Source organism: Buteo buteo, chromosome 19, assembly GCF_964188355.1.
Source record: "Buteo buteo chromosome 19, bButBut1.hap1.1, whole genome shotgun sequence".
Lineage (NCBI taxonomy): Eukaryota > Metazoa > Chordata > Aves > Accipitriformes > Accipitridae > Buteo > Buteo buteo.
Genome location: NC_134189.1, coordinates 23,534,124 through 23,558,835, shown reverse-complemented (window position 1 = coordinate 23,558,835; position 24,712 = coordinate 23,534,124). Strand labels below are relative to the sequence as shown.

At 39.6% G+C, this 24,712-nt stretch overlaps 1 protein-coding gene across 1 annotated transcript in view; it reads left to right on the top strand.

Moving 5' to 3' along the window:
• Positions 1 to 24,712, top strand: part of VWF (von Willebrand factor) — a 144,782-nt gene that overhangs the window by 61,124 nt on the left and 58,946 nt on the right. The window contains exons 21-30 of the mRNA XM_075051674.1: positions 1,615 to 1,749; positions 4,844 to 4,990; positions 5,658 to 5,798; positions 7,417 to 7,536; positions 8,141 to 8,297; positions 8,922 to 9,080; positions 10,298 to 10,433; positions 13,094 to 14,433; positions 15,167 to 15,286; positions 17,544 to 17,687. Of these exons, the coding sequence (XP_074907775.1) occupies positions 1,615 to 1,749; positions 4,844 to 4,990; positions 5,658 to 5,798; positions 7,417 to 7,536; positions 8,141 to 8,297; positions 8,922 to 9,080; positions 10,298 to 10,433; positions 13,094 to 14,433; positions 15,167 to 15,286; positions 17,544 to 17,687 (2,599 nt within the window). The remainder of the gene's footprint in view (positions 1 to 1,614; positions 1,750 to 4,843; positions 4,991 to 5,657; positions 5,799 to 7,416; positions 7,537 to 8,140; positions 8,298 to 8,921; positions 9,081 to 10,297; positions 10,434 to 13,093; positions 14,434 to 15,166; positions 15,287 to 17,543; positions 17,688 to 24,712) is intronic.

Sequence of the window (24,712 nt, the reverse complement as noted above, 5' to 3'; positions counted from 1 at the left end):
TTACTAAGCCAGATGTATGGTAGAGGAGAGTAGAGCTTACTAACGACCTTAAAGATGCTTTGAGAACTTTGAAGATTGCATTGCATTCTGTAGAAATGAGTTAGGTTGTCATGTGTCTTAGCTGGCAGTCATAAAACTTGTGATAGCAGCATGGTACAGAGAGGAGCTGTCTGAATCTCATCTCTAAGAAGGAACTGTAGATACCCATCAATCAATCATTCCTTATTCTCCTCTAGCCTCTTTATCCTGTAGCAATGGCTTACTGCCTGACCGAGTGAGACAAGAAGTGCTTGGTGAACCTTCTCTAAAAGCATCCAGAGCACAGACTCTGCTCATTCACTTCGGCAAAGTCACTGTCCTGTTCCATGCACCAACCTGTTTGGAGTATGTTGACAATATCCATTTTCTTCGCAGCAAAGAGGAGAGGTGGATAAAGGCATAGCACACTAATATCAACCTGTGATTCGTGGAAGCAACCAGACATTTAAGAGTTAATTAAGATTAAGGCTCATCTACAGATGCAAATCATTTTGTATTTAAAAATGTGTGTGCAAAAAGAATTTCTCTGAAAATTTGGTCTAACTCAGGATGGATCTGCTGCTAATTGATAACAACAGTCTTCTGCAGTTACAGAGTGTCATGTTTCTTAGGTCGGCTACTATTTTCCCCAAAGACCCCTTTCATGAAGCAGATTCCTCTTTGCAGTTCTTGGGCAGGAAAGTGTGATCAACCTGCCTCTGGCTAGGTCTTTGAAATATGCTCCCACCTTGATGCCAGCTGGATTACCTTAGAAGACTGATGGCTCTGACGCTAGTGAGAGCTCTGTGTGAAGGTCTTATGTGCTTTATATAACATACAGTACTACAAAACTAGTTAAAATGAAAATGGGATCTCTCTTTTCCTCAGATGACAAACACAGAGAACTATAGACAGGGTCTTTTTCTTAAAAGGTGTATACTGAAAAAAACCCCAAACCCTAAAAGGCATGATAGTCATGAGTAATCATATAAATGTAGTACCAACTCTCCATGCATCTAAAAAATACTTAAAAGAAAATCAATACATTAAACTACATAATTGCTCCCCAAGAAGTAGGTTGATGTTGTTGTAATGATTACTCATGTACAGGTTGGAAAACATGGGCATCAAACCTTTTGCTCAAAACTATGCAGCAAGTTTCTTTCTAACTCTTCTTTCTAACCTAACCCTCTAGGTTTATATTTTTATTTTACCATTACAGCTGCAGAGTCTTGTTTTCACTGTTAAATCAGTTAATATTTGTGCATTAAGATGTACACTGTGCCCATTGTACATCTTTAAGATATCATGAATACTGTAATAGCACGGATTCTCCCTGTCAAAGAATACCCTGAAAAATATGCGTGTATGTGTGTGACTGGCAGAGCGTACATCATTCTTTAAGGGGTGGACCACATGAATATCAATGCTAAGCATAAAATAAATTAATATGGGAACAGTTGGCATGGCAACATATATCCTACTGGCCACAGCCTACACAGGGTATTAGTTGAGGCTTCCTTTTTCTCCATAAATCTGTGTGTATTTTTCAAATGTTTCACATCAATGACTCATTCATTTATTTTCATCTGATAGGATTTCTGCAAGGATGACTCTGGGACATTCCGGATACTAATTTCAAATGAAGGTTGTGGATTCACTGGAGAAAAGTGCACCAAAAGGGTTATCATTCTTTATGAAAGTGGGGAAATAGAATTGTTTAACAGAAACGTACGTACCCTTATGTTCTCTTTCTTTCCCTTTTTTGGGGAAAAGAATTTCAGGTTGTTTAGTAAGATAAGGCATGAATGACCTCATGCTCAGTGGTTCTTGAAAATTAGATCATAAAATGAGCAGATTAGCAGGATTATAATTATCCATTTTGCTCCCAGATGTATAATGCCATTTTGGTATTTCTGGTTGATGCCAGTAAATCTTTCTCTCATAAGAATGCTGTTCAATGCAAGCTCATATGAGGAATGCCCTTTCTAAACATTGGAGGTCTAATTCTGTTTCAAGCAAGGTTAAGTGTAAGGAAGAGCTAAGAAGTAACTGTCCCATGACTAGTAAAAGTTCTGACCTAATTTAGCTATCTGATGGACTGAGCACACAGGAAAAAAAGAAGTCATGGCTGAAACAAGTTGATACTACAGAAGCAAATATCATTATCCTTTCCCCATTAAACTGTCAGATGGAAAATCTGGATGACTGGATTCTTTTTTTTAATCCCCTTTCGTACCAACAAACACTGAAGAATTGGCCAAGAATCACTTCCATCTCCCATGTACCTCCATGGCAGGATTTCCAAAGGGCAGAGTTCAGCTCTTTGCCTTGAGCACTGTAACAATTTAGACCTCTGGGTGTTCAAACATTACAGAGCTACAATGGATTATAGTGTTTCAATTGCTCGGTTTTCAGAAGTAGTGTGCTCTGAAGTGGCATCTGGACCAGAGATTTGCAAAAATGTTCCCAGTGAAATGTGAAACCACTCTACATTTGCCTTGTTTTGGGTTAACAGACAAAGCGGTACCAGGTTTTGCATAGTCTGCAAATTGCCTGCAAGTTGCTGCGTGCCACTGATACTTGACAGGAACACATAAAACATGACTGTTATTAATAGTGTCTGTGCAGGGCATCTTGACAGCATATGATCCATGTAGGCTTTTGGTTGCTGGAGGAATGAACATGGGACGTATTGGTTACCCAACCAATTTTTTATTTCTACTGCTAAAGAATCCCATACCTGAGTGAGGGTGAATAGTAGCACAGGTATCGTTCCATAGAGCCAGGTTTTGTCCGAAAGCTTCTTTAAGTGGCAGATTTTCAGAAAAGCTCTGATTCTGTCTGGACACCTAAAGAAGGGCCAGAAAAGACAGGAGGTGATTAGGCATCCAACAACTCCAGCAAGAGAGGCTGTTTGGTTCCTGGGAGATTATGTCCTTGTAAGGGCTAAGTCTGTATCACAAGACTGTCCACCCAACCTTGATTGAATTTTTAGCTGTCTTTCTAGAGACTTTAAGGCTCAGTGTAATAATGTTTTCTTAGAAATAAGAGCAACCAAAGGAGAGATTAAGGAAAAACAACTGATATGAAGACTCTTAGGCAAATTCTCACCCAGTGATGACTTCCTACACTCTTTTTCCAAAAGAATCCTTAGAAGAAAGCAGGAGAATCAAGTCTTTTTTTGACATTACAATGTTTCCAAGCAGCATTTTTTAAAGATGATACTGTTTTGAGAGCAGCTTCTAGTTTTAAGTAAACGGGGGATTAATTGAAGTATGTGCATGTTACAGTTCTGGCTCACATTAAAAAAAAAAAAAAGTATCATGAAATCATTTTTGCTTTTCTGAAACAAATAAATCTGCCAGTTTGCAAGGTCAAAAGTTTATGACTTCATGGCTGGGCAAAAAGCCTCCATAAACATACAAATTCTGAAAGCTAGGTCAACCTCCCAGCTCAGCTTTGTCCTCCTCTGTTTTTTGCCTGACTTTGGAAAGATAGAGACTACTATATTTAGAAGTTAAGTGACCAAGTGTGACTAGGCTATAGTAATACGTTGGGCATAGGAGAAGATGAAAAAGGTTCCAGTTCCTAAAATATCTTTTAACATATTCTTCCCTAAAGACCTTGAAGGCCCTCTTTAGAAGATCCTTGGAGGATGTGAACAGTCTTCTCTGGGGATAAAGGTTTCTGATAATAATCCAGAGATGAAGAGAATTGAATTACAGTACTGAGGTTTTACTGAATTGAGCAAGAAAGAATAGTGGGATAAGGAAATATTTTGCCCTCAAACTAGAGAGTGGGTGAATGGTTTGTGGGCTCCTCTTTCTCCTTTTCTTTAATCACTATTTGTACTGAATGAAAGTTTTCATCTGCTTCTTCCACAATTAAGCAGTTTTCAGTTAATGCATTAATGGTGCTTAAAGTAACAGCCATGCCAGACCTTTCTCTCCAAATGTGGTTAATAATCCTATTAAAGTTCCCATTGAAAGGGGATTATGGTGTGAAAGCAAGCATTTTAAATTAATCTCTTAAGTTCTTAGTAGCTGGAGGCAGTGAATTTGCAGCCAGATGGAAAGAGAAAGAGGCACACAGGGGAAGTGAAAGTGATGGAAAAATGAAGAGACACCGAAAGGAATCTCTGGGGATTTTTCCTGTTGGTGTAGCTGGTTGGGAAGAAAGTCATTCCTGACTTCAGAATCAGGCTCTGGTCCTTCAGAGGCCACTGATGCATGTGGTTCTCCTAGTTCACATTACACTTAAACCTAGCCAATGCTACCTGCCTCAGGAGCACAGAATTGTTAGTTTCCTAAGAAGATGAAATGAAAATAAAATGTAATTCAGTGAATCATTGACTGACTACTAAACTGATTGTTAATTGGGTATACGCTGCCCTCTTTATCAGCCCTCCTTCTGTTTAGCAGTCATTGCTTTGTGTGTCAGCATTTGTGGTGAGTATATTATACCCCGGGAGCACAAGGGACATTGCCACATTCAGAATTATAGAAATGTGATGAGATTTGAAATACTTTACTGGTATCCCTATTTGCTGTTCCAAAGTGTTGTTTCTAAGGCAATAATTTATCCACAGTGACTTTTCAGTGTAGAGACAAGCCTATAATGAGTCCCTTTACCCATACCTTGCTTACAGTTTTGCAAGTGCTCTGGAGCATCTGTATAGTGTAAGGGAACTATCTGTTCTCTGGAGAACAGCTTGTTTGAAAATAGCTGTTAACCTATGAGCACGTGTCCCCCTGGCAAAGTGACCTACAAGAAATAGTAATTAGAGACACTGTCAATAGCACAATGTGCTTTTCTTCTTCAGGTAAATATCAAGGTACCTCCTAAAGATGACAATGACTTAGAAGTCATAAAGTCTGGCCGTTATTACATCATTTTACTGGGCAAAAGCATCAGTGTGACCTGGGATCTGGCTATGGGAGTCTCGGTTATCTTAAAAGGCAATTTCAAAGTAAGTGTTTTTTGCTTTACTTATTCTTACTAAAGAATGTACTTACCCTGTCTCTGGGGAGTAGATTTTTTTTTTTTTTTTTTTTTTTTAATGCAGACCTGCTGATAGATTTCCATGGAGTATTAGGCACTTGCTTAAAAATGAAGGGTTTTTTTGTAATAGTGTAAGGGTTGCTTACTTTCCTGATAGTTCAACTGTAAGGGGTAAATTCTGGGTCACTGGAGATGAGCTATGACAGGAAGGATGAATGTTGTGGTGCCTTGGAATAACTATGCCTTGAGTGATTTCTTCTGTATTCAAGAGCAGCACTATAAGGAGCCAGATTTACTAGTGATGGCGATAGGACAGTCATCTCCAGAAATAAAATGGGATTGTAGGGACATGCTCCAACTAGAGCAAACAGGCACCGCTGATCAGAGTTGTTGTCTTGCTTCCTGGAGTCCTTGGAGAAAGTATTGTCCTACTTTCAGCTAAGCAGAATGGAAACAGGAGCTAAATGTTCTCTGTGAGAGACTACGTCTATTTTAGTGAACTTGGCAAGGCCAGGGCGAATTCAGTTTTTAAGACTTGTGCCATTAAAGCACTAGGCTAAAAAGACTTCTTAACAAAACCCTAAGCCAGTCTACAGATGTAAGATTTATGTATTTTGTGTTTCTTTCCCTGCAAGGATCAAGTGTGTGGTCTGTGTGGAAATTTTGATGGAATCCAAAACAATGATTTGACCAGCAGCAATGAACATCTTGAAGTAGATCCAGTTGACTTTGGGAATTCTTGGAAAGTTAATCCATACTGTGCTGATGTTGAAAAGGTGATTGTGAATGAACTGTGAAAACTAATTAATATGGGTTACAGTATCACTCAAGAGTGGGCAAAGAGGTTTGAAAGGATAAAAATAAATGGAAACGAACTCCTTCCCCCATATTTTTGCCAAATAATATTATTTCTTTAAATCTGATAAAAGATCAATTAACTTATCTAAGGCCTCTGTACTGCCTGGCTTCAGATGAATGTTAAAATAGCCAATCTGTATGGTGGAGGCTGTTCATAGCGTTTGCCAGCCCAGATGCTTGAAATCCAGGTATAACTGGAAATCTCATTTTAGAGCTTAATCTAAAAATCCAGCTGTAATTTCCAGACAGGGGAGTTCAGATAAAAATTTTGTATTTTGCTATCCAAACTTCTATATCCCAAATCTTAGTCTGTACATCTATGAGCAACTGAATGCACAGGTTAATATCTTTCTATATGCTGCTCGATCTTTTTTTAAAGAGCATTCAGTTGTTATTTTCAGATTGGAGAGGCTTGAACGAAAAAAGCAAGATATAGGAGGGGATGTAAGACCGTATTGCCATCTATCACTGCTTCTGAATTTTGAGGTCACCTGCTATCTGAAAGCATTATCTATGTCGTGGTGCCGGAGATTAGATGATTTTATGGGGTGCTAGTTACGCTACACATGAGAGTATACTTCCTCTTTTCCAAATACAGAGTTTTGAAAAAATGAGGTTGAATAATAAATTTGTCTTGAGCTGACAAAAGTATTTCCAAAACAAAAAGTGAGAGGAAACAACTTGAAGACAACTTGTTTTGACGTTTGTAAAATGAAGCATTTTATTCAGATGATGCTTTTAGGGCTGAAAACTTTCTCTTGAAAATTTGTCTAAATTTTCAGAGAGAGAGGGGAAAAAAGGCCTCTTTTAGATCTTCCCTTAAAAGATTTAAATTATCAGAAACTAAAATGAAGCATTTATTTTTGATCACATGAAAACTTTTGGGTTAGTTTGCTAACATAGCCACAGTATTATCTTGCTAAATGTTGCTTTTTTGGTATGGTTTGATTGGAACGTAGAAGTTGCAATAATGAGGAGTGAGACCGCAGGGTAAGACCAAGAAGGAGCAGCTTCTCGTTTCAGTGTAACAGGCATATGACAGAACCTGCAGATAAATATCTCCGTGATAAATGCCATGTCAATACTAGTGCTCCTTGTTCTTAGATAAATTAAATGGGAGAGGAGGAGACTACTGAGCCATTCTTATACAGCAGTGGCCTTAGATATTGTCTGCTGAAGACTGGTAATATTTGTGAGTCTTGTGGGCCTTCTGTAGAGATGTGAATGATCATTTTTCAGGATGGATGTTTGGTTCAGTGGGAATTCCTGTCATCCAAACGTCTATGTTATCCAAACATCCAAAACTGCAGCGTACAAGTAAGAGCTGGAGAAAATGTAGGGGATGACCTGTTCTACTCTGCGTTCTGCTGTGGCAGGATCTGTGCCTGTCATACAACAGGTTGAAACTTGACTCAAAGAAACAACTTCCTTTGTCATGAAAAATGTCTAGTGTTAGTGAATCTCTTCAACTTGAAGAGTCCTGAGGTCTTGAAGGCAAGGCTAACGCAATGTGTGCTTGTCTCTTACAATATTAAGCCCAACCGGGAACAGACCTTGATGTCTCCACTGTGTAATGGAAACATAGTGAAGCAGGTGATGGTAGAAACGTCATGCAGCATTTTGTCTGGGGATCTCTTTGAAGAATGCAGAAAACTTGTGAGTATTGTGTCACGCATCTGACATTCTTCAATTCTGCATGATTTTTGCTGACACTAATTACAGCTGAGGGGAAAAATATGGTTGTGCTGACAGCACACAGGACTTGGAGGAGGCTCACTAATTGGTGTTCTCATCTCTGACCCTGTCCTGTAGCTGATGCTTCATGGGAAAATTACTACCACCTAGTAGCAAGCTATAGAATAACTTTTGCTTGAGAAAAATTTTACTCTAAAACCCAGAGACTGGCACATGAAGTCAAGCACAAGGGTTAAGATTTGAGGGGAGGGGGAGCTGACCTAATGTAATGTCATTCAGGCTGCATTCTACCCAAGGTGCTGCACAAGAGGGCAGGGCCCAAAAACATACAAAGTTACTCCGTATGGGGATTATTAAAGGACAATAAACTTCAGTGTCTATAGCAACTTCGACAATGTGGCCCAATTTAAGTCCTTGCTAACATCAGCAGAAAGACCTGCACTGATTGATGTGGCACCTCAACTCTTGGCAAATGGAGCAGCCAAACCATCGGAAGGCTAAATGTGTCTAGAAGTAGGTGAAGGGAATCACTGAGTGTGCTGTACCCTGTTTTTCTCTTTTGCAGGTGAATCCTGAGCCCTACATAGATATTTGCACATACGACACTTGTGCTTGTGAATCTATTGGGGACTGTGCTTGCTTCTGTGATGCTATAGCAGCCTACGCACATGTCTGTGCACAAAAAGGTGTTGCTGTTCACTGGAGATCACCAACTCTGTGCCGTAAGTACAGGGTAGATGTGGAAGAATTGGGTGAAAAGGTTCAAGCTTTTAATCAATAAGCTGTTGGCTTAGATAGACCATTCTCATCCAGCTCTGCTCCCACTGATGTCCAGAGAAGTTCACTTTAATGGGACTGGGCTAGCAGCTCACCATGACATTTCTACTCCCTTTTCTATTTATGTTCAGAGCCATACCTGGAAAAAACATTCCCTCAATTAGGGGCTATAATGGTCTGTGGTACAAACGAATCTAGAGAAAGAAATGGTTTCTGTAAGATACATATATATATATATATATATAAAGTATATATATAAATATATATATTTAATTAAAAGCTTAGAGTTTGGTTATTGCAATTGTTTTTATCAAAACCAAATATCTCCAGTCTAGAGCAAGTATCTCATTATGTGAAAAAAGATATAAGAGTGAAGAAGTGGCCTGCCCTAGATGTAGTAAAAGAATAATATAGTAAAAAAATATATATTTTTAATTTAAAGATGAAAATCTTTCTCTTTCTATGAATATGTGGTCCCCTTTATACCAAGTTTGGTGTCATAGTTCTGAGAGGCATGGTGACTATACTCTGGTTTGATTTTTTTCACCTCTGATTCTTTCACTACATAGCACAAAGCTGCGAGGACCTGAATAAACAAGAATTAGATTATCAATGTGAATGGCGATATAACAGCTGTGGACCTGCATGTCCTATAACATGCCAGCACCCACAGCCTTTGGAGTGCCGTCTGCAGTGTGTGGAAGGATGCCATGTACACTGTCCTGCAGGTAAATCCATCTTTTGCTTTAAGCAGTTACTTAACTTTTTCTGCTATGCCCCTGATAGTATTTTTGGTTTTTTACACCCCCTAAGTGTTCCTATTGCATGAGAAGAGGTCATACAGTCCAGAAATATTCACAGATTTGTAAAGCTGGAGACTGCAAAAGACTTAGATGTAGCAGTTAATTCCTTAAAAGGTTACCGATGTGTTTTCACCACAATTTCTTAGCGCATAAGGAGGAAGGTGGTTAGGCATCCTGGTTGGAGTTTGTGAAATGACCACAGTGTGTGGAGGGCATAAAGTGGTGCATAGAAGAGGAGAATGATAACACTGCCGTCAAGAATGAGGGAGGACGGGAACAGAGCAATAAGGAAGGAAGACAGGAGGATTAGGGGCTGTGTAGCAACAGAGACGGTTAACTATGTGGTTAAAGTAGAGTATGAATTTGTGCTGGAAACTCAGAAAATGCTCTGCTTCAGAGCAACCACTGCAGTGGGGGAAATCCATTGCCTTGACCTGCTTACTACCTCCAAGGCTTTGATGCTCCTGAGAGTGCCCAGCAGGCATCCCCCTGTGAGGATGAGCTTTTAGCTTAACTGTTCCCAACAACCATCTTGTAGAAAGGGGAAAGAAAAAAATATGGGAAATATGGGATGAGGAGAGGAAAGACAGACAGAAAGGGAAACAGTGAAAGACGAGCAAGATCCAAAAGGAGAGCCAAAACTCAGATGAACAAATAGCTCCTAAAGGCAGGGTGGGAAGACGTGAAGGCAAAAAAGGAAGGCTATTTGAAGCTATAAAAATATCTATAAAAAGCTATTTTATGACCAAGAATAGCTATTCTGGGCCCTGGTATCTCTGATCAGAGTGAGGTAGGGGATGCTGGGAGAAATAAATAATATACATGTAAAAAGGAAAATGCCATTTTCTCCTGTCATCTTAAATGCTTTGTTCTAAAGATACATTCACCTTCTGTATGGTACTAGCTGTTGCAGGTTATACACTGGGTTAAGTACTTCCAACATCTAAATAAAAGTGGTTATGAAGGAAGGAAATACTTCTCTGTGTCAAGCTGGCAGTGGCCATAACACAAACACAGTATTCAGAACGTTTGAGCCCAACTCAGAAGCCTTGTTATGGTTTTTGTAGCAGGGTAAATGCAATGATTAGATTTGCAATTCATGAAAATTGGCATCTTTATACTACTGTGCTATTCTGAAACAGGGAAAATACTTGATGAACTGTCCCTGGATTGTGTCAGTCCAGAAGACTGTCCTGTGTGTGCAGTTGGAGACGTCAAGATCCCGCATGGAAGGAGAATAGTTTTGCACAGAGATGATCCACAGCACTGTCAATCTTGGTATGATGGGTTTATGCAGTGAAATAGCATGCCTGTTGAGTAAGATGAAGGGAGAGAGATGAAGCACATCCTCATTAATAAGTTTTTGGACGTAACTTTAAATATACCAATGAAGATGAAGCTTGGAAACCATCTTTTATGTCAATATCTCTTCACATACAATCTGAAGCTGAAGTTTTTCAGTGACAGTAGGGATTATAGGATGTCGGCTGAATTTAAGCAAGTGAAATTCATAAATTCCTTTCAAAAAAGGCCTTTTCCCATGTGTAGGTGCCCCAACTGGCTTCAGATATCCACTTCTTTTTGTCTAAGGTGTGATTCAACATCAGTAAAGCCATCAGACTCTTACCTTCTGCCAGTACTAAAAAATTCCTACGTATAGTGCAAGATCTCAATGTGCACTCAGTCGAGAACTCGCTGAGATTATTAGCAGTTGGAATTGTGTACTATTATTGGAAAACCCATTTCCCCAAGATTTTAAGATGATATCCCATGGCCTGATCTTGTATGCATGCATTTCCAAATATGATGAAAATAATGGCAGGGTGCACAATGCTGTGCACTGTGCAGGATAAGGGCATTTAGCCACAGTGTGGCAGAGACTGTTTTTCATTCTGCGTACTGCCCAGTGGCATATTACACCATGGCCTGTAGTATCTGAAAGTTTGGCTTTCTCTGGATGTCTAGACCTTTGAGGGATACTTTCACTAGTCACTTGTAATGCTGTGAATACAAGAGTTTTCCATCTTGTAATTTGACCATATTTAATAGAAAGAGTTGTAAAACTGCAGCAGCTATTAGCCCAGACTAGCACCTTAGCTCCAAATGCTCTGAACCTCACAGAAGCTCTGAATGGGTATGAACTTTGAATTCCTGGCCTCTTGCCAGGGCTAGCGTACGTCTGTGCTATAAACCCAGGGCATGAGACTGTTATGCTAATCAATTAAATATATATATATGTATATATATATTTTTAACAGTGTACACACAGATCCTTGAATTCCATCAAGAGGTCAAAAAAGAGTCTTCATAAATGAGTCTCTGTTCCCTAATTTTTGTAATCCTTAATAATAATTTATCTTAAATGTTGATACACTGGCTGCTGCTCACAAAAGATTTCAGAACATTAGGAAAACTTACCTCACTAGGGAAACATCCTTTTGCATAGCTGTCACCTAATTTAGATGCCTACACCATCTGTACAAACAATAGAAAATATTGCACAAAAATGAATTTTATAGCAAATATCCAAAGGAAATTGGAAACTAGAAGAGGCTTGTTCATATTAGGATTAAAATAATAAATCTTCTGTTGCTATATGTTAATGCCAAAAGTAGCTGTGCATTCTTCAATTAGGAAGATACTAAAAGGAGCTTGAAAAGAACACAGCACTTGAACTAAGAAAACTTGAACTAAAGTGCCACGTGTAAAGTCTTTTCCTGGAAAATGGCATCTTCTTCCAGTATTGACTCATTTAGTTTGTACATTCTGGTTTTTCTCTGGCAGTGAAAACAAGCATTTCTTGGTCCTTGCTCTTTCATAAACTTTTCCTTTTCTGTTTCATGGACTGTCTGTTAAGACAAGGAAAATATATTGACTGAGTCTGTACCACCCCGTGCATGAGTATAGTCATGTTCTTTGCTCTGATAAGCGAAGTAAAGAGAATTATGCAACCAGGAATTAGAAGGACAGAAGTGTTAAACTTGCTAAAGATAGAAAGAGATGAATTATAAACAAGCTTTGAAAAGGTGGGGGGTGAGAGAGGTGAAAAATCTCATGGCAGTACAGAAGGATGAATAGTGGAAAAGGCAGAGATGGAGGAAAAAAAAATTGGAGCTGAGATGGAAAGGGGAAGAGAAAAATGTACTAATGGAGGTGAGTAGAGATGGTGGGAGAAGATATAGGACTAAAAAGAGATAACAGCTATAGATGAAATACATCATTTAATATGAGAAAAAGGACTGAAAAAGATAACATGGTAAATAAGAGGAAGATGAGAGACACACACACACACAAAAAAACCCCAAACCCAAAACACCCTGGAGGACGAACATGTGCCAAATCTGTATTCAAAACAAAATTAAGTCAGGACAAAGAAAAGGAGCATAGTGCACTTTAGAGGTAGAAAAATGGCTGTTTGTTATTTTCACTAAGGTTAAAATCTAGGTAAACCTAGCCTCCTCGCAGAGTCTGCTAAGTCATATTGGAGCTAAAAGCATCTTTCCTCCTCTAGGATTTAACTTTGTGTTAGCTGCCTCTAGTTTGCCTCATGTTTTGCTTCCTTGTGAAGCAAATCAGATCTCCCAGTTCATTCCACCAGTGGCTTGTAGGTAGCTGTATTGGTGAAGCTCAGTGGGTTTCTAGGCAGTTTCCAGACACGGATTTTACACATTCTGCTAAAGGCTGTTATAAAAGAGTTTCCTCTGACAAATGCATCATAGTTTGTCATATGTTTCCTGGATCTAAACAAACACGTATGAACATACAGGATTTAGTTGTACAATACCTTGTGAGGAGTTGTGTGGAAAAAAAAATCATTCACATCATGATTGATTTTTGAGATATTTAACTGTTTCTGTATGGACAGTCTTTTATTACGTGTGGGTGATGTGTTGTTATAAGCGTTGATTTTTTACAGTTAAATTTGCTGATTTTTGTAGTCTGTGTGAAGGGAAGAACTTAACCTGTGTAGCCTGTGAACCAGTGGAGGACACCCTAACACCAACAACACCTGTTCCAGAGGAGGACATTGAACTACCACCCAGTGAATACTCATGCAGCAAGATGATGGACTTGGCCTTCCTAATGGATGGCTCCAACAAACTGTCAGAGGAGGACTTTGAACAGCTAAAGACTTTCATAACGGGCATGATGAAGAAACTCCACATCTCCCAAAAGAAAATCCGAGTGTCAATTCTAGTGTATAGAGCTGGCCCCACAATCTATCTTGGCCTTAAAGATATCAAAACACAGTCCCAGATGAGAAAAATTGTCCAAAGCATAAAATACACAGGTGATGAAGTAGCATCCACCGCTGAAGTCCTTAAATTCACCGTGTTTCACGTGTTTGGAAAAGCAGAAAGGACAAATGCTGCCAGAATTGCAGTGCTATTTATGGCAAGCAAGTCTCCAGGAAAACTCCGCGGCATCCTCACAGCTTTGAAGAATAAAAAAATCACAGTAATACCTGTGGGGATTGGGCCGTATGTCAGTGTGGAGCAAATCAGGTTCATTGAAAAGCAGTCACCAGATAATAGGGCCTTCCTAATGAACAATGTGTTAGAGCTAATGGATAATAGGGATCTCCTCATTGATCATCTATGTGATCTTGGACCTGAAGAAAGTCCTCTGTTACAAGCTACGTCCAGTCCAACAATATCCAGTGTCTTACTTCCCACCTGGGGACTCACAGCACCACCACCCTTCTTGGAAAAGCCTACTAGCAAAAGGCTGGACATTGCTTTTATTGTGGAAGGATCTGACAATGTAGGGGAGGAAAATTTCAATGCCGTCAAGAAGTTCCTTGAGAGGGTGATCACAGGAATGAATGTGGGACAGGAAGATATTCATGTTACAGTCATGCAGTATTCAGAGACTGTCACTCTGGAGTATTCCTTTAGGGAAATACAGTCAAAGGAAAGCATTATTGAGAAGGTGAGGAGCATACCCTACCAAGGAGGGAAGGCTACCAACACTGGGAATGCCCTTGATTACATTTCCAAACACACATTTACACAAGTGAATGGGGGCAGGCAAGATGTTCCTCACTTGGTATATATGGTGTCATCCAGTCCTTCCACTGATGTTATCACACGTCCTTCCAGGAGCATAAATGTTATTCCCATAGGCATAACCCCCCATGCAAACATCCAAGAGCTCAGAAGGATCAGTCAGCCTAATAACCCAATTATCTTGCATAGTTATAGCACACTTATTGAAGAAGCACCTGAATTAGTGCTGCAGTCGTGCTGCTCTCATAAACTTTGGACAGAAATTCCAGGTAAAGTTGGATGTATTTTCTGTGTAATTTCCTCTTTTCTCTCTCCTGTCTCTTCCATTTCCCCCTTGCATCACTGAAATTTGAAGGGTTCCCATGTCTCATTTGGTATCTTGTTGTCCAAATGCCAAGGGAGGACCATTTATCTTCACTGGAGGCTGAGGATGCTGCCCTGGTTCAGCAGTACTGAGCACAGACCTGCAGCCAGCCTTCTGTAGGCTCAGAGGTCCTTGGCTCCTTTTGTTAGTAAAGTACAGTAGCTTTCAGATAGGTTGGAGGGTGACAAGAAAAAAAAAATTATTCTCATCTAGCTGCTTCAAACAGGTTAAAATTTTACTTCCTCTTTCCTGAAGAGACTTCTTGGGTTTTTTTTTAGTGTTGGTTTTTTTTTTTTTTTGGGGGGGAGGGTGGTGGTGGTGGTGGTGGGTTGGGCAGTATTTTGTGTTTGTTGTTGGGGTTTTGTTGTTGGTTTGGTTTGGGTTTTTTTTTGTTGTTTTGCTGTTCTTTTTGGTTTAGTCCCCTGAGAGTAAAATAGCATTAGTAGAAAAGCAGGAATTGAAGTACCCATGTAATCCCACTGAATATAAATCTCAAGGTTTTCATTAAGAGGGCATCCCACTTTCAACTGGCCATTATCCTGCTTTGTTTCCCCTTTCAGTTCCTACCAATAGATTAGCAGATGCTACTTCTGATTATCATGTATAAAAAAACCTTTTTCCACCCACCCACTCCTCAGGGTTGTGCAACAAACCAATGGATGTCATGTTTCTTCTGGATGGAAGTTCCAATATTGGAGCATCAGAGTTTGAGGAAATGAAAAACTTTGTACGGGCATTTATTGAAAGTGCTGAGATCAGTATGTATCTGTCTTTTAACTCAAACATATAAACCCATTTTGTGTTCTTTTGCTTATACAGGACAAAACAGCTGCTCAGTATAGATTTTTTTAAATTTTGTTTTCAAATGAGTTATTCCAATCCCTCAAAAAAAAATTAAGTTTATATGGAGAAATCAGACTAGTAAAGCTTTGATTCAGATGCAGTTCAGTTTCCTCCCAAACCAAGCTGTTCTGGTTCAGGTGAATAAAGGTTTGACATCCAGTTCAGGGAACAATGTGATGAGGAATAGCTCAGACAGCAGCTCTGCTGAGCTCTTCCCTGTACACTATACCGGACATAAGAAATGTGTGTGCCAAACAGGCGAAGAGGTCACTGTCACAGGATGGAGATTTAGCTGAACTGTTACTCGATGGCAGAAAAGCAAAAATACAAGTTTGGTTTTGGTTCAGTTCTGGATTAGGTTCAACAGACTTGAAAATAATAGTTCAAGTTCAATTCTGGTTCAAGTAAAAATGGATGATTCAGAGGGGGTTTTGTTCAGCTTTGGTTCAACTACAAGGTTTTGGTCTTTGGAAGAAGCATTTCTGGTTCTGACCAACCCTTTTTGGCTAACCTAGGGTGCTGGAACTGTCTTTTTAAGATTTATTTCCTGGCCCGTGTTGGGTGACAGATGCTTTTTGGGAGTGCTAGACTTGCTGAGCTTGCAGAGTAGGTACTGATGGGAGGTACACCTCTAGTTAGGTCATTCAGCACAGATATTATCAGTGCAGCCAGCCTGGCAGAATGCCATATATCCTGCACATACACGAAGGGACCATGCGGCACATGTGGTAAGTTAGGACATCATATGCCCTTGCACCGAGGCCGTCCACATGGCAAGGGCTGCACAGGATCCTGTGTTTTCCCAGTAACATTTCTTTTAACAAACCTGGATATTTTGGATCAGAATTGTACTTTTTCAATTCAGCAGTAAACCATTTCCATGGAGCAACTGCTGTTGCTGCTGGTGTTTCCCACTGGGTGTTGACATGTTTGTATTATACCTGTGCTTCCAGAAGAGGTGATTACCAGCACTTGTACTAATTAGAGAGCTCATAGAGGAAAATTATAACATTTCTGTAGGTCTAGAATAACTTAGATTTTTTTTTTTAGAGATCGCACATGGAAGACACTTAGTTTCTGAAAATTGTGTATATGCACGATATAGAGAAGCAAACCAAGTGAAACAAACACAAACTTAACAATAAACCAACAGACAGTTTATTTTAGCCTAGCTGTTTTCCTTATCTTTGAAGCCTGTAATAGCAGATGTTACATCATTAACAATAGGACAATAATAAAGAAGCTATGAAATGACTTCTTACTACAGCCTTGATTTTAAAATCTTTAAGACAACTATGGAAAAATTGTAAAGTATAATGAGTAGACAATATTCAGATCAATATAGGGCTGTAACATTTGGGTATGTGAAATCACAATTATTGTTAACTACATTCATAAAATTTTTACAAAGCATTGATAAAGAATAATATGCTGTATACATAAGTATCTTCAATATACAGTAGAAGTCCTTCTAAGACCATGAAGAGAGGTATAGCCGATCATTATAAACAATGTATTGCCCAGTTCAATTCTGCAAGTCTGATATTAACTATCTATATCAATCCTCTGTTAATAGTTTTATTCATACTTCTTTCAGAATGTATGAGCAGAACCAGGATGTCAGAGAATAGCAGAACTTGGAATTTCTCTTCATTCCCCTTTGCAGGTCATGCTCCATGGGTGCACTGTGTCCCATGCTGCAGCCTGATGCATGCCACTCAAGTGTTGTATGACAGAGGGAAATTTGCATGAAATGTATTTATCCGGGGAGCTTGGCCTATCAGACAAATGGGGCATCAAACTACCACTCTTGCAAAACAATGTGCACATAAAAAAAAGGGATCTTTAGAGAATTTTAAAATGGAAAAGGAATAATATTTGGAGATCAATAAAGTGCAATTCTCCAATCATGGTCAAAATGATCTGAGGTAAAATACTGCATGCTGATTCCTGACAGAAGAGCAACTGTTTCCAGCAGTACTTGCATATTTTTTTCACCTGGGAATAGTTCAGTTTTGATCTTTTGATTGAAAACACAGCTTTCACACTCTGATGGAAAATCGCTGTCTAGTTGTGCTTAATGTAAAACACAACCATAATGTATCCTTTAGATTTATTTTAAGACATTTGTATGCGCTGCTTACAATGTTTATTTTCTGCTTTCTGCTTCAGGCAATAGTTCAATTCATGTGTCAGTTCTCCAGTATGCCAGGGAAAATAATCTAGAAATTTCATGGAACATGCCTCAAGAGACTGAAAAGCTTGTAGAGATGGTGCGCTCAATTCAACAAAGGGAGCAAGGTCCTACCAGACTAGGTGAGTGATTATGTGGATGCTGATGTTTAAACAAGAGAGGAAAAAAACCCCCAGAAATGCGAAATATAGCCTGGGCCCTATCATCAATTTATGTCCGTGCTATTGTGGTAGTGTTCTGCAGTAGGACTCTCAGTTTTTTTTAGTTCACTCGTATCTTTATTTATGTGCATTTCTTGGTAAAGGTTCAATTTTCTCTATTAAAAAGTATTTGTAGGTTACTTGAATTAGGGTTTATCTTAATGTATTTTGGAAAGAAGATGACTGATTTCTTTTTAGCCTTGAAGTGATTCTCAGGATTTGCATTCATTATCTTTCAAGCAAGCAAAACATAATTAAGAAGTAAAGACTTTGATCATTAACCTTTCAGCGTCAATTAGTGGATTAGACATTTAACAGTAGAACTGCTTATGCTGACTTCAATAGCTGCCCTCGCTAGATGTTTGTTACTCTGTGCTGAGCCAGTGTAACCAATCCGGTTGAAAAATAACTTAGCAAAACAGTAGTTATATTCTGGGTGGTTCAGTTCCCTCATCCAAGTTGTCATGCTGGTCTCACAAGGATTTGGGCTGGCACAAGGCTGGGGATGGTGCCAGGGAGCAAGGATTGCCTAAGGCGGCACCTTAGCTGAAGCGTTACTTGTGAAACTTCATCTTCTGTTGTGGACAACTGCATCCTGAAAAGCATGTCTACTTCAATTTTCATGTGCTAAAACATAACACAGATTTCCCACTGGGTCTGTGGAAATTCAGTACACGCACATGTATCAGTTGTAGGGTTCAGCAAAAAATGATTCTCCTTCAGCATATCTGATCTTTCACCAGATACCCTGAGAATTTTGTTCTTCTGGACTGGAACCACATTTGCTCTGGCAGCCGCCTAGCATTAGGGTCCTATAAGAGTTGAGGAGTACACAGATTTTTAGGGTCTTTGGCCTACTTCAGACTGTAAAGAGTTATTGGTACAGAAAAGTGAGAAATAAAACCTGACTTCCATAGTTCGCAGGAGGATTAGCCATGATTGCTTTCTCAGCCTGGAGAAATAAAAATACCAGATGGCTGATGAGACTTCTATAGGCTCGTTGTGGGATAAATTGTTACGTACAAATAGATAAGTTTCATGAAGCCTTCCATGTAATGTGTATAGTAAGCTACACTGAACTACAGGATAAACAGAGAAAACATGGCCTTTGGGAAATGAAATGGGAGAGGCAGCCACATGACATACTCGTTAGTGATTTGTTTATGTCTCATTGGAAAATGCTCAGAGACCACGATGAGGGATGTGGTATAATGAACCAAAATGGAATAGAGTAGAAGTAGTTCCTCCCAAATGAAGTAATGAAAATAAGTCACTGTGGTCCTGTCCTGCACCTTGTAATGTGTGTGAATTCGGCTGACTGTGTAGGAGACTCAGCATCCATGGGAAATGCATGGTCATTCATGTCATTCTGTCTGTGCTTGGGCCTCTGGAAATGCAGAGGCTGCTTAAAAAGTGTAGATGGCTCAATCTGGATGTTGCAGTTCCCTAGGTAGCTTTGGAAATCTTTTCTAGCCTATGGAGGGCTTGATCAGGATTTACCTGTCAAAAATATCATTACCATCAGACCAGTGCTATTTCTTCTCATTTGTGCTGGTTTCCCTATGGTAGAAACAGAACCCTGTGTAATCCTTATTCAATCATTGCTGATCCAAATCATCCTATTTTGGTCAAAAAAGCTATATGTGCAGAGAGCAACTGTAGACTCTGTTGCCATTACTGCAAAAGTCTTACTGCAGAAAGTGTTCCCTTTTCTGTTTCAATTAACCATAAGGAAACTCCAGCAGAGAGATAAATTTTATTAGTAAGAAAAAACAAAAAGCTACAGAGTATACAAGGGCATAGACAGAACAAAGAAGAGCAGCCTATACCACAACGCTTTCCCATGCTTATGCAGTAAGATAAGATCAGGCAAATTTTGGCTCAAGTAACCTATTGAGAAGAAGCTCTGGGGATACTCAGACACCATGAAATCATGTACAACTTCATATAAGAAATAACTGGAAAAAAAAAAAAAGAAAAAAAAAAGAAAACTAACTAACTGCAAGCAAGAGCTGACTATAAGCCTTCATTCAACTAAAGGAGTGATCTATGCAAGAGAACTGCGAATCACATAAACATGCCTCTGTTGAGCATTCATGAGTATTTAGGAGAGTCACAGGGAGCACATTGAGCAATCCCTACAGTAAATACCACTTAACACTTTATAAAAACATGATTTTGCTTGCTTATATCTTTACTAAAAGTAGCTCATTTAGGCTGATGTTTTCCATGCCCACTGCCTGCCTCAGACTCAAAATTTGGAGGGAGTATGATCTATGTGGCTCAGCTGTATTAGAAGCATTGTTAGGGAAAGAAATGTGTGTTCCCCTCCCCGCCTTGAAGAAAAAAAATCTTAAATATTTTAACTGAAATTTTCTATAGTTATTAACATATTTGAATAGCAGCATTCACCTTTGCCTGTTATGATTAAGAAAGTATAAATGTTTCCTTTCTAACCCCCCCGCTGTGTTTTAGGAAGCAAAGGCCCACCATAGCACTTTTCTTTCTTCAGATCTCTGCCCTGAGCGATGCAGTCTATGCAGAATTTGCAAAAGCTTGACCCCCTTCACCCACCCAAGGCTGTGGTTTTACCGGCAGCTGCCCTTCTCTAAGGGCTCCCATGCACTGAAGGACAGAGGTCTTCCTCACTTGCTCCCCCCCGACTGTTTCTGAATTGATGGTGTCAGCTCCTTTTTGAAGGCAGCTTTGCATGCCTACTAGTCTCTTCCCTGAGCTATTTTAATGTACTGTCCTGGCAGGTGTGTGTTGGGTTTTTTTGTTGTTTTGGTTTTTTTGTTTGTTTGCTTGCTTGCTTGTTTTTTCAGTTCATATCTTATAAGGTTTGTGAGTTGAATGTGGTTCTGGGGGAGCCCGGCATCATCAGAACCCCTTGGTGGTAAGAGAAATGCAGGATTTGTGACCGGTGCAGCCAGGAAAGCCAAGGAGAGGGACAGGGTTTGGGGCCTCGGAGTGTGCTCCTTTCAGTGGTGGTGGGCTGCTGGACTGACAGATCTGGGCTATTCATGAAGAGTTCCGCCATTCTGTTAATTGACACGTGTTAATGCCAGAATATCAATGTGCTAAGAATTGACTATTTTAAGCATGGATCTGTGGGATCAGTTTGTAATAGCTAATTAGTTTCAAAATTAAAATAATCTACTATTTTCAGTTAAAAAAAAACCAATTCCATGCCAAGTCAAACCCCTAAATTAAGCTATAAAGACCAGCTTCAGGATTATTGTCATGGAGGGGGCTGTTCCTGATTAGACAAGCCCTTGCTTAAATAGATGCAATCTGGACTATCCACAGTCCAGATAATGTCGTCTTTTTCTATATTTCAAGTGCTGGGGAGCCATTTCTTTTTCGCTTCTTTCTCAGGCAGCTTTCAGTACTTGTGGGTGATTAGGACCTCTTGTAGTACTTTTTTGGTCGAGATGTTGCAGAAGTGTTAGCGAAACCACTGAGGCCACTTAAGATTCACAAGTTCCCGGCAGGAACCTCCGCCTAACTGGAATCCCCTGTCTGTCACAACTCCACAGACCCTCACGGGAGCTTTACATTTTATTCCTCATTTCAGACAAAATTAAAGAAAATAATTGCAAAGGTTGCTTTTAGGAAGTTTCTGCTTTCCCTGAGGCACCCACCAAACCATTAAATGTCTGTGCATTGGTTTATTTTCCTCCAGATTGGCTTATTCTGGGATTAATCTTGTTTTTTATTTCTTGGATATATTTCAAACGTTTCTAGGGCACCTTGTGCTCTTTCAGTTCATTCCATGATGTTCATAATTGTTCCCAATCTAATATCTGTGATTCAGATTAGCATGCCTTTTTACACGTTTTTCCTCCTTTATCCAAATCATTAATGAAATTATTCAATAAGGCAGAATCTAGTGTAATTCCCTGTAGACCCTCAGTAAACACCTCCAACCCTACTCAACAAATTGTCTTTTGTCCTTAAAACTTGTTTATGTCCATTTAATCAGCTTTCAGTCCTTGCAGGAACCTCTGCATGAACCATTCTGAATTATTACTTCAGAATACGAGTCTGGCTTGAATGTACATTGGGTGATTAAAAAAAAAAATAAATTCTGCTAATTAGCCCTTATTGAATAGCCTTGTTAAAGGCAACCAGAAAAAGGTTCTTACAAAGTTTTTTCTGACTGTCAGAAGTTCTTCATCAAATGTTCATAGTCCTAGCTGAGAGAAGACTGTGCAGTGATGCCATCCCTTCTCCATTCCCCCCCCCCCCGCCCCTGTCTTTGTAGGATATCTTCTGTGTTCTTTTGCTTTAATGATCATTCCAAACATGATTTTTGTTTTGTACTCTGTGGTGTAGTCAGGAGCATGTCTGCACTGAAAGATGGGGAGAAGGTGCTGTGCTGTGGTGGCAGCCTTTGGAATGACTGACCCACCCTTTCTAAAGTAGCCCATGTAGATCAATGTTGTTTTTTTTTTTTTTTCTTTTTTCTTTTTTTTTTTCTTTTTTCTTTCTTGCTTATTCATTTGTATTTTTTACCTGGACGTGCCCAATGACTAACAATCATGCCCTAATGACTAAGCTGAAAAGCTGCTTGGGAGCTCAGTGCTCCTGCAAGCTAGGTCTTTTTGTTCAGTTATCCAGATAAATCTTTAGATGGTCAAATTTGGGAAGGGGGTGTGTGTGTGTGTGCATGTGTGAAACTAATTGTGGCCATTGTGCCTGTCAGGACCACAATAAGTGTAACGTGTTAGGAGGCAGCAGGAGAAGAGAGAGCAGGAGGTCAGCGACAGATGACCAGACATGCATTCCTTATGATGTCCACTGCCTTTGGGAACAGATTTTTTTATTGTGTGTCACACTGCTCTCAGCTTTGTTATTCTCCTGTATGCAATGAAGGCTTTTGGCTTTGAGACTTCATCTTGATTTCTCATGGGTTGTATGTCTAGTGCCTGAAATACATGTGAGTATAGAAGTCATTCTGCTTCCAAAGCCCATTTGTTGCCTTTTTTTTTTTTGATAGCACATTGTGTATGTGAGAAACAGAAATTATTTGTAACAATAATACATGAGACTAACATAATTTACTTCTATGTTCAGTATGTGGGAACATGTTGGCTGCTAGTTTGGGCTTAGGTTCACATGCACATACAGAGAAAATCCTTAAAACGTGTAATCCTTAAAGCCCATAGCAAACCTCCCATTCACTTCACTGGGGCTTATATGATGCCCCTTGTCAGTGCTAGCAAATGATGTTTTGGCCACCGTCAGATATTCTTTAAAGACAAAAAAATTGTTTTGTTGTTTTATGGAGCAGGATTTAGGGTATTTTCTCTTAGCATTTCAGTTTTCTCTAGGGTCCACCACTGAAATAAACAGTTGATGGTGTGGTCCCATACAGCTAAACAGGTTTAAGAGCTAGCTACTGCAGAAGGGCCTGGTCCCCTGCCACCTCGGGGCTGCACACTTGTACTGCCTGCCTTCTGCAGGAAGGGAGCTCAGGGAAGGGCCCAAATGGTTGAAAACAACACACTTTTTTTTAGAAGCGTTGCTTTTCAGGTGGTGAGTTGCCTGAGGCAGCTAGCTGCGTGGCCGGTGGGTAGCAGTGCTGACTGGAGGGGACTGGGAGGACATGCCCAGCTGGTGCACCCAAGGAGCGGACCCTTCCTTCTGCCAGCAGCTCGCTACGGCACTAACGCAGCCAGAAATGCATTTGCAAAGTATGTAGATATGTCAGAGCAAGCTGGAGTGGAGCCAGCAGCAGCGGCGGCCCAGCTGTCAGCCGCTGAAGGGGTGTACAAGGCACAAGGTGGTCTCGTAACGCCTGAAGCCATAAAGGCTCCGACCCGGTCATTGTAAAGCTAGTTTAATTATGTCCAAGATGCTGTGCACTCTCTTTCCAGCCTTCATATGGCCTTGTGCTTGGTGATATTTATTTCACCCTAAACATTTTAAATTTCCTTTATTGATATGAAAATGGCAGATTACCGTTATGTTGCAATCTAGTAGTAAGAATATGTTCAAGTTGGTTGGTTTATTAGCAGTCAATGTTTTTTTTATCATGGTCTCTGAGGAGTTTGGTATTTCCCTCCCTGGTGAGACGTAGAGACAAACAGCTGAGAAGTGACAGCTTCCAGCTTGGGATGGTGACTTTCTGAATCCCTCTAGCAGGACAAAAGTGTTCATTTGATCATGTCTTCAGACACCTGGCTCTTTTCTCTAAAGTTGGCTTCAAAATTAGGGGAGAAATCCAAAGAGTTTTTAGTATACTAAAACAAATTTTCCATGCATTAAATAGAGTAATTGTTTTGGGGGAACTTTGAAATAGTCCCTGGTTCTATTACAATGGATCTTGATTTCTTTTATTAGAAATTATAAAAGTAATGGGTTTTCCAGTTTACAGATATGTATGGAAGTTTCTGAAAATTTTCAGAATTAACGGGAGAAAGAAAAATGGAGTTGGAGCACCTGGTGACCACACCAACCATGCAAAAGTCAAAGGGTCATTAAAAAAAGACAAACACAGAAATTCCAAGTGCTTTTCACAAACGAATGAAAAATCATTTGTGATTCTTACTGTGCAAAAGTTTAACCTAAAATATTTGAAAGTTAAAACCTGAAATAGTTTTTTATTAATTATTTATAGGACAAAAGGGAAATGAGTCAATTTTCTGGCACAGTGACGATCCTGAAGCAATCACAGGGATTGGAATATAGTCATATTAATTTTCTGTATTTTGTTTTATCCCTTAGTTATTATAGCTAACATGCCATTCTGCATCTAACATCTACCTCTACAGACACATAGAGTAACTACTGCACAACAAACCCATTTGTAGCAATGATTGTGAGACAGCTGTATAGGACATGAGTCAATACCTTGGTTAGTTAATTTTTCTGGTCAGGAATAGCAGTTTGTGAAATGGAATTGCCATCATCCAAATAATAAAGATATTTTAAAATACTTT